Raw genomic sequence first — 10,895 nt, forward strand, 5'->3', positions numbered from 1 at the left:
CGGCGATTAACGCCTCGTATTCTGCTTCGTTGTTTGTCGCTTTGAAATCGCAGCATATGGCCTGTGCTATCATGTCCGCTTGGGGTGACTTTAGCACGACGCCTAGACCTGCACCGCGGAAGTTAGATGAACCGTCGATGAAGAGCGTCCATACCTCTTCTACGTTATTGATGAGTTTGACTTCGTCGTCTGCTATTCTCTCCAAGTCGGGGCTAAAGTCTGCCACAAAGTCTGCTAGGGCCTGCGATTTTACCGCCGTTCTTGGTTGGTATTTGATGTCGAAGCTTCCTAGCGCCATCGTCCATTTCTCCATTCAACCTGTTAGTTCTGGTCTACGCATCACAGACTTGATTGGGTAGTTAGTCATCACCACTATTTGGTGGGTTTCGAAATAATGCCTTAGTTTTCTGGCTGCAGTAACTAGTGCTAAAACGAGTTTTTCGAGGGAGGAATACCTGGTTTCCGCTTCTAGTAGTGACTTACTGATGTAGTAAATAGGTAGCTGTTGCGTTTCGTCTTCTCGAGCTAGGACCGCACTAACTGCTGTGGAGCTGACGGCTAGGTAGAGTTGTAGGACTTCGCCTTCTTTGGGCTTGGACAGGAGGGGTGGCGACATCATGTATTTTTTGAGGTTTTGCAAGGCTGTTTCGTGGTCGTCGGACTAGCTAAAACCTTTGTTTTTGCGCAGGACGTCGTAGAATAGACGACACTTGTCCGACGACCGCGAGATAAAACGATTTAGCGCCGCCACTCTTCCTGTCAAGCGCTGTACCTCTTTTATGTTCCTGGGGGATTGAATGTTGATGATTGCGCGCACCTGGTCGGGGCTAGCCTCGATTCCTCTTTGGGTGACGATGTAACCTAAGAATTTCCCTGCAGACACTCCGAAAGAACATTTAGTCGGGTTAAGTTTCATACCGTATTTCCTCAATATGTAGAAGGATTGTCATAGGTGTTCGACATGGTCGTCAGCCTTCCTTGATTTTACTAGCATGTCGTCGATGAAGACCTCCATCGTGTCTCCAAGTTGGTCTTTGAACATCTTGTTGACCAATCGTTGGTATGTCGCACCTGCATTTTTAAGACCAAAAGGCATGACTTTATAGCAATAAATTCCTCTATCTGTTACAAAAGATGTTTTTTCCTGGTCGTCTGGGTGCATAAGGATTTGGTTGTATCCGGAGTAGGCATCCATAAATGTTAGTAGCTCATGTCCGGCAGTGGCGTCGACCAGGGCGTCGATATGCGGCAGCGGGAATGGGTCTTTAGGGAATGCTTTGTTGATGTCTGTGAAATCGATACAAACTCTCCACTTTCCGTTCTTTTTACTGACGACGACGACATTTGCTAACCAATCTGGATACTTGACTTCTCTGACTTTCCCGGAATCTATCAGTTTTTGGATCTCTTCGTCTATGATTTTGTTTCTCTCAGGTGCGAATTTTCGTTGTTTCTGCTTCACTGGCTTAAAGTTGGGGTCGACATTGAGTTTGTGGGTGATGACATCCGGGCTGATTCCTGTCATGTCCTCGTGCGACCAAGCGAAGCAGTCCGAGTTTTCTCTTAGGAATGACACTATCTGACTTTTGATGTTGTCAGGTAGCGACGCTCCGATCCTTACTACTCGGTCTGGCTTTGTCTGATCTAGTATTATCTCATCGATCTGTTGGTCGTCGGGGTCGTCTACCGTCGACCCTGGCTGTAATTGCTAGATGGATGACTTTGATGGTTTCAGCGCCGTTTCATAACATTTCTTTGCGTCTCTTTGTTGTCCCTTGATTTCCATAACTCCCCATTTGGTTGGGAACTTGATTGACTGGTGGTATGTCGACGGCACCGCTTTCATTTTGTGGATCCATGGTCGTCCTAAAATGACGTTGTATGCTGATGGGCAGTCGACGACGTTGAACTTGGTCATCACATTAACACCTTCTGCGTACGTGGGCAGCGATATCTCCCCTACCGTTCGTAGCGATTCTCCACTGAATCCTACTAGGACTGTCGACCTTCTGATTATACTCTTTTCGTCTAGTCCGATTTCTTGCAGAGCCTCTAGGAACAGTACATTAGCTGAACTGCCGTTGTCAATCAATATCCTTTTGATGAGAGCGTTGCCTATTGGGAGCGATATGACTAGCCCGTCATGATGTTCCTGTTGTGCGTCGGTTGAATCTGAGTCGTCGAAGGTTATTATCATCGCTGCTAATGACTTGTCGAGTGCTACCTCGTCTTCGGTATGCCCCTCTTTGACGGCTTCAGATTCTCCTCTGTTGATTTTTTTAGCTGCAGAAGAAGTTAGTCTACATATATCTGAACCACCAGAAATAACGTTTACCACTTTTTCGAACATGGGCGGGGCCGGCCGGTCGCCGCTTGGTGCTGGGTTGGGTTGGGAGTTGTTGTCCTTGTTGTACGTCTCCTTTCCTTTGTCACTCAGTAGGTCCTTCAGGTGGCCTCTTTTCAGTAGATACGCTACCTCCTTTTTGAGGGAGATGCATTCCTCGGTTGTGTGGCCATTGTCGCGGTGGAAGTCGCACCACTTGCTCATGTCCTTCGTAGAGTCTGGCCTGTCGCTCTTCTTAGGCCATCTGACGGTACCACCTACACTTTGAAGGGCGTTCACCACTCCTCCAATGTGGACGTTGAAGCCATACTCAGAGATGGGGGGATAAACGACCCGTTCACTCCTATAAACATTGTTAGTATCATCATATTGATTGACATTTTGTACCTGGTTCTGGCGGTTGTACGGTTGGTGTCTCCAGCTGTTGTTCCTTGGGGTGTACGACCTCCTGTCGCTGCTGCCCCCTGCTGGTCGCTGAGAAACCATTCGTGTAATCTCGTCGTCTTCAATCCGCATCTGGGCAATGGCCCTCGATCTGACCTCTTCGAAGGTTGCACAGGGATATTTGGTTAGTTCCCGGTACAGCTCCGAGTTGGGGATGAGACCTCTCTTGAATGCTTCGATGGCTGTCCTGACATCACAGTTTTTTATACTAATTTTCTCACAATTAAAACGGTTAAAATAATCGCGTACCGACTCGGTAGGTCCTTGGACCAACCGATAGAGGTCACTTGTTTGTTTCTCCAACTGGCGACTGTTGGCGAATTGTTGGTAGAAGGCGTTGATGAGGTCGGACAGGCAGAAGATGGATCCAGGTGTTATGTTCATGAGCCATTCCAGGGCTGCTCCGTCGAGGGTTCCTCCGAAGGATTTGCACATGACGGGCTCGACCAGGTCGTAGGGGATGCCGATCTGCCACATTCGCTGCTTGTAGACGTTGACGTGTCTGTATGGATCAGACGTTCCGTCGTACAGGGTGGTCCAGGTAGGGAGTCGGAGCTGGTGTGGTACCGTCACCCTAGCGATCGCTCCACAGAACGGCGACGCTGCATACCCGTCGGTGGGTTCGGTTTCCACGGGCGTGGGTGCCCCTGGCAGTTTGGTCATCAGCTTCAGCATCAACGAGCATTGCTTCTTCATGTGAGTTTCCATCTTATTTAGGTGCTTGGTGACGGGGTCCGGTGTTGCTTCATCCTCTTCCCCATGTGGCTCTTCGCCGTCGGACAGGTCCTCGGAGTCGTCATTCATCTCGAATATCAACTTCTTCGGTTTTGCACCTAGCTTGTAACGCGATTGATACTTGGTACTTTTCACAGAGTCGAGCTCCTTCTGGAGGTTTTTAATGGAGGCCCTTTCTTGGGCCAGCTCTGCTTGGGCCTTCTCGTAGGCCGCTTTCATCTCTGCGAGCGTCATCTCTTCAGTAGTCATAGTGTGTAGGGTGATTTTGTGTGAAACCTAGTTAATGTCCCCACAGACGGCGCCAAACTGTTTATGCCAAATTTCTTCTAGAGGCGACCTTTGTCTTGGGTCGACACTAACTAAGCAAGAATCAAATAAAGATAGACAAAGAGACACGACACAGAGAAGTGTTGACGCGGAAAACCCAGGAATAAGGTAAAAAACCGCGGATAGCTATGAGGCTATCAATCCACTAAGTTTCCTATCTGATTGTTCGTGTATTATTCTAGAGATCAATGTAGCAAAATTAAAGAGCGAGTACAAGAATAATATGAATGCTTAATAGCTTGAGAATGTGAGTGCTTGAGTTAACATGTGCCTCGCTTGTCATCGTCTTCATGCTTTTATAGGATATTTCCAACGGTCTAGTTGGTTGAGAGAATCCCACAAAGATAGGGATATCTTTGTCACACGTCTCTTTAGTCTTCAACCACCTCCGTGCTTCTCGCGCATGTCTTGGACTCATTCCTGCTAGTGTGACGGCGCTGCCTATCATGGGCTTAGGTTAACTTATCTTTATCAGCCTGTTCCTCGAGGACGCGTCTCTGTTGCCTGCGCGTTGTCGCCCGTCCTTCGTCGTTTATGCCTCGTCGTACGACGCTACGTCGGACGTATCTCCCTGGAACTATGTTTACCTGCGACACGACAGAACCTGGTTGACACGACATGATCAAACGTTAGAGCGGTTATGTCGTTAGTCCAAAAAGTGGGATAACAGACATCACGCTCAATTCCCATTTTATGCAAGGATTTTTGACATATAAAGCGAGTAGGGATTACCTCCCTCAATTTGAGGTGCATGAATCGTGCTCGTTGCTCCTCCGTAATAAAGATGACATCCGGAAAATCCGTGTCGGGCTCGAAATGCGGCGGCGGAGGTGGCGGTGTCGCTTCCCGAGCTCGGCTCGTGGAAGCTTCATGTTGATTTCTTGGTACCCTTGTGCATTTCCTTTGTGGTCGGTTTGCCATTGATGAAAAATCTGATTTTTTGAGTTTTTGAGCTTTTTTGGTGAATTTGGGGATTTTGTGGGGATGAGAGAAAACTCAAATAGGTTAGGTGTAGGTTGTACAAGATGATGAGAGGATGATTTTGATGAAAAAAATTGTTGAATTTGGTGGAGATTTGAGGGAGATATGGTGGTTGGAAGTTTTTGGAAGTTAGGGTTTAATGGAGGAAGTGAGAGAAAGTTAGGTTGAAGATGAAGAGGAAGTGAAGAAAGAAAAGAGAATTTGTGAGTTTATCGCTGAAATCGCGTCTCGCCCGATCGGGCGACTTTCCGCCCGATCGGGCGGTTTGCGATCCTTTTCTTATCATACGTGCGCGCCCGATCGGGCGCACCTCGCCCGATCCGGATCGGGCGTTTTGCGAAAGCTATTTTTCTTGACTTTTTCTCCTCAGAATCTTCCTTGACTTTTTCCACGAACTTTTCATCAACCGCCGGATCGGGCAAAATAATTTCGCCCGATCGGACATGCCACTCGCCTTCTGCGCTCGATCGGGCAGACCATCGCCCGACTCGGGCATTGCACTCGCCAGACCACCCGATCGGGCAAAATAATTTCGCCCGATCGAGCATTCCACTCGCTAGTCCGCCCGATCGGGCATGCTGCGCCCGATCGGGCAAAATTAATCTGCATTAAACTCATCCGTGCGCGCCCGATCGGGTGCACCTCGCCCGATTCGGATCGGGCGGTGTGCAGCGTGCTTGGCCTTGTGCGTAATTTCACTTCCTTGAACTTGGAGCTTTAGGCTTGCACATTATTAAACACCCAAACAGCGTAATGCCCTCTTCTCGCCTCACTAACACCAAAAACACTACTTAAACACACTTAGGTATGGGAAACACTAACTAAACACACAAAAATAGAATATAAAAAAAAAAAAATCAAACTTACACTACTAAAGCGATAAAATACGGGTTGCCTCCCGCAAAGCGCTGGTTTATTTCTAGGTCCCGCTCGACCTTGTTACCTTGAATATGCAGTCTATGAGGCAGAGGGATTGAGGTGATGGACCTCAACCACTCCTACAATAGCCCCATCATGGTACAACTTCAGACGTTGCCCGTTGACCTTGAATCGTTCACCATTCTCATTCTCTACTTCAACAGACCCAAACTTGCTTACCATAGTCACGGTGAACGGCCCAGACCACCTAGACTTAAGTTTTCCAGGAAATAACGTAAGCCTAGAGTTAAAAAGTAGAACCTTGTCGCCCACCGCGAACTCTCTATGGAAAATGTGATTGTCGTGCCACTTCTTGGTCTTTTCCTTGTAAATCCGGGCACTATCATAGGCTTGTAGTCGGAATTCATCGAGCTCACCCAATTGAAGTAACCGCTTCTCACCGGCTAGCTTTGCATCCATGTTGAGCTGTTTGATTGCCCAATAAGCCTTATACTCCATTTCTACTGGTAAGTGACACGCCATGCCATACACCAACCGATACGGGGAGGTACCAATAGGTGTCTTAAAGGCGGTTCTGTAAACCCATAGAGTATCATCTAGCTTATCGCTCCAATCCTTCCTAGACTTCGCCACCACTTTCTCAAGGATAGATTTGATCTCTCGGTTGGAGACCTCAACTTGACCACTCGTCTGAGGGTGGTAGGCTAGCCCAGTGCGGTGATAAACCCAATACTTGCGCAGGAGCGCATCCAGAGGCCTCTCATGGAAGTGTGACCCTCCATCACTGATCAAAGCGCGCGGAACCCCAAATCTAGGAAAAATGATCTTCTTGAACAGGGAGATGACTGTCTTAGCATCGTTAGTAGGTGAGGCAACGACTTCCACCCACTTTGACACATAATCTACAGCAACAAGGATATACAAGTTACCCTTGGACGATGGGAATGGTCCCATGTAATCAATTCCCCACACATCAAAAATCTCAACCTCAAGGATCCCGTTCTGTGGCATCTCATACCTCCTCGAAATAGTGCCAGCCCTCTGGCACGCATCACAAGCCATAATAAAAGCCTGTGCATCCTTGAACATAGTAGGCCAGTAAAAACCACATTGTGACAACTTAGCGTTTGTTTTAGACGGTCCATGGTGACCACCATAAGGTGAAGAATGACACCTACTGATAACACCTTGAACTTCCCATTCTGGAATACAACGCTTGTACAACCCTTTAGCAGTCTCACGAAACAAATAAGGGTCGTCCCAAAAGTAAAACCGGACATCATGTAGGAATTTCGTCTTCTGTTGATATGAAAGATCGGCCGGAAGAATTCTCCCCACAATGTAGTTAGCAAAATCTTCGAACCATGGTGACTAACTGGCAAGTGCAAGTAAATGATCATCCGGAAATGAATCATCAATCGGTGTAGATCCCTTACCATCGCCATACCTCAATCTAGACAAGTGATCTGCAACCACATTCTCAGCCCCCTTCTTGTCGCGGATCTCTAGATCGAACTCCTGTAGCAGTAGTATCCATCGAATAAGCCTAGGCTTGGCTTCCTTCTTAGAGAGCAGATACTTAAGGGCCGCATGGTCAGTATAGACTATCACCTTGGATCCAATCAGATAGGTGCGGAATTTATCCAAGGCATAGACTATAGCTAGAAGCTCCTTCTCAGTAGTAGCATAATTAACTTGAGCTTCATCTAAGGTCTTACTTGCATAATAGATGGCATGTAAAACCTTCTCCTTTCTCTGACCCAGAACTGCCCCAACTGCATAATCACTTGCATCACACATTATCTCAAACGGAAGATCCCATTCGGGAGAACGAATGATGGGAGCCGAAATCAGTGCTTGTTTAATCCTGTCAAAGGCTTCAAGACAAGCATCAGTAAACACAAACGGGGCATCCTTGAGGAGGAGCTGGGTAAGTGGTTTAACAATTTTAGAAAAATCCTTGATAAAGCGGCGATAAAACCCCGCATGACCAAGAAAACTTCTAACACCCTTCACATTAACTGGAGGGGGTAATTGTTCAATCACTTGGACCTTAGCTCGATCCACCTGAATTCCCTTATCAGATATCAAATGTCCCAAAACTACCCCTTCAGTAACCATGAAATGACACTTTTCCCAGTTCAAGACTAAATTGCACTCTTCACATCTTTTCAAAACTTTAGTCAGATTTAGCAAGCAAGAATCAAAAGAAGTACCATAGACGCTAAAATCATCCATAAACACTTCCATGATAGACTCAATAAAATCAGAAAAGATACTCATCATGCAACGTTGGAAAGTAGCAGGTGCATTACACAGACCAAAAGGCATCCTACGATATGCAAAGGTACCATAGGGACAGGTGAAGGTGGTCTTTTCCTGGTCGTCTGGATGTATGGGAATTTGAAAGAAACCAGAATAACCATCCAGATAACAGAAAAACTTGTGACAGGCTAGCCTTTCTAACATTTGATCAATGAAGGGAAGGGGAAAATGGTCCTTTTTAGTAGCAACATTAAGACGCCTATAATCAATGCACATGCGCCAACCTGTGACTACCCTAGTTGGTATCAACTCATTTTTTTCATTTCTCACCACATTTGTGCCCCCTTTCTTAGGCACTACCTGAACAAGACTCACCTGTTAGGTTATGATACATATGACAATTCATAAATCATGCGGAAAAACCATAAAGCCAGGAAAACATATTATTTACACATAATTATTTAGCATAGTTTAGATGCATGCTCTTTGTTGCGTGCCTTCCCTAGCTGCGCCCGAACCGAACAAGAACAAGTCTTTAGGACTCCAAGTGTCGTCCCTCCGTAGATAGTCCACAGAACGTCCGGATCCGCCTTAAGATTGACCAACTAGAATCGCCCTTAAGGTACTACTTATTTTCGGCTAAATGGGCAAGAGATATGGCTGATTTTTCTGCTTAAAAATCCTAGCTTTGAATACTTGAAAAACTTGTATAAATAATGACCCTAGGCCCTTATTTATAGAGGTATGGAAAAGGAATTGGAATCCTATTAGGATACTAATTTATTTAATTAGAATCCTGCAAGGACTCTATTTAAATAAACTTTATCTAATAGGTTTAGGATTTAATCTTTTATCGAATCCCGATAGCTTTAGGATTCGCACACGAGCATCGCACGAGCACCGTACACCCGCGCAGGCCTTGCGGCCCATGCTGAGCGCACAGCGCTCGGCCCATGCTACTGTCCGCGCGCGCCCATGGCTTCGGCTGGGCCTGGCTTGCGCTGGGCCTGGTCGAGGCTTTGGCGTGTGTTGGTGATGCGTGTGGCTTGCTGGGCGATGGCCTGGCTTCGTGCTGGGCCTTCGTCTAGCGAGCCTCGTCCGATGCTAATTTGTACGATACGCTTTCGATTAAATTCCCGATTCCGGAATTTATTTCAGATACGAACAATATTTAATATTTCCGATTCCGGAATTAATTTCCGTTTCGAACAAATATTAATATTTCCGTTTCCGGAATTATTTTCCGATTCCGATAATATTTCCGTTTCTGACAATATTTCCGTTTCCGGCAATATTTCCGATTCCGGCAATATTTCCATTTCCGATAATATTTTCCGATACGTACCATGTTTCCGTTTCCGGCAACATCTACGACTTGGATATATTTATATTTCCTATACGATCCATATTTCCGTTTCCGGCAATATCATCGTTTCCGGAGTATTCATTTCTTGCCTGTGACGATCTCAGCTCCCACTGAAACCAAGATCCGTCGATTCCGAATATCCATAGATGGAGTATTTAATGCCATTAAATACTTGATCCGTTTACGTACTATTTGTGTGACCCTACGGGTTCAGTCAAGAGTAAGCTGTGGATTAATATCATTAATTCCACTTGAACTGAAGCGGCCTCTAGCTAGGCATTCAGCTCACTTGATCTCACTGAATTATTAACTTGTTAATTAATACTGAACCGCATTTATTAGACTTAACATTGAATGCATACTTGGACCAAGGGCATTATTTCCTTTAGTCTCCCACTTGTCCTTAGGGACAAGTGTGCATTTCCTAATTCCTTTGTCGCTCGATGCTTGCTCTTGAACATAAGGTAAGAGTTGTCATCCTTATTATGTCTAGAGGTGTTCCTCGGTTTTAGAGTTCAACTGATCAAATAAACAGATAATCATAGCCTATGATTCATCCGATCACGGCCATGCATTTCACAGTTTCTAGCTCTCCGAGTGGCCTTGTACAACTTTTAAGCATCTCATCCCGATTTATGGGAGGACAATCCCAATCTTGTGATCTTGAGATTAGACTTCGTTTGATAGGTGATTACCTGAGCGTTGCCTTTATAGCCTCCTTTTACGGTGCGACGGTTGGTCAACGTCAAAGCAACCAGTTCTCAAACAAGTAATCTCAAATCACTCAGGTATTGAGGATTTAGTGTCTAATAATTTTAATGAAATTTACTTATGACAGATTTTCATCTCTTACAGTAAAGTTTCATAGGTCTTGTCCGATACTAGTCTTCCCAAAGTAAGTATCTATGCATGTCCACATAGTTCAAGAAACAGAACTACTAGTCATCTTGCATTCTAATCGTCTAACGTTTTCTATGCGTCCAATTTTATAGAAAACTCCGACTAGGGACCATTTTCAACCTTTGACATTCAAGTTCACTTGATAGACATTTCTTAGTCACAGGACTGGTCCTGACAGTCTATCTTGAATATTTCGTCAAATTGAAGGGACTCATCATTTAATACTAAACCAAGATTAAATGGAATATGAAAATACATTTCATATATGATAAATGTTCAACCCCAATGTTTTACAACCATGGGCCTCAAACCCATCTTCTAAAACAGTTCATGGAATTTCAAAGCTATGCTTGATTTCCAGTGCTACAATGTAAGTGTTGCTTCTCACTTGTTGCATAGGTTTAGTTATCATGCTTTGCCAATCTTAATATCCTTTTCATCGAATGTTCTTCGAAATATGATGATAAGATCTTTTGAGTATGTTTATTTTGTGATCTAGTCTTTCTTGCTACATTAGTGGTACTACGCATTTTGCAATGAAGAACCATTAAGTCAACAGACATGTGATCTTCCCAAGTTCAATGAAGAACTCATTAACATAAACAACTCTGTTTTATTGCTTCTTAGGCAATAAGTACTTTTACTTCAACTGTT

At 45.2% G+C, this 10,895-nt stretch overlaps 1 protein-coding gene across 1 annotated transcript; it reads right to left on the bottom strand.

Moving 5' to 3' along the window:
* Nucleotides 1–1,708: 1,708 nt before the first annotated feature.
* On the bottom strand, nt 1,709–3,772 carry LOC110778264 (uncharacterized). Its single transcript, XM_056830092.1, has one exon. It carries the CDS (start codon nt 3,770–3,772, stop codon nt 1,709–1,711), a length of 2,064 nt encoding a protein of 687 aa, XP_056686070.1.
* Between the last annotated feature and the right edge of the window lie 7,123 nt (nt 3,773–10,895).

Source organism: Spinacia oleracea, chromosome 5, assembly GCF_020520425.1.
Source record: "Spinacia oleracea cultivar Varoflay chromosome 5, BTI_SOV_V1, whole genome shotgun sequence".
In the NCBI taxonomy this organism is placed as follows: domain Eukaryota; kingdom Viridiplantae; phylum Streptophyta; class Magnoliopsida; order Caryophyllales; family Amaranthaceae; genus Spinacia; species Spinacia oleracea.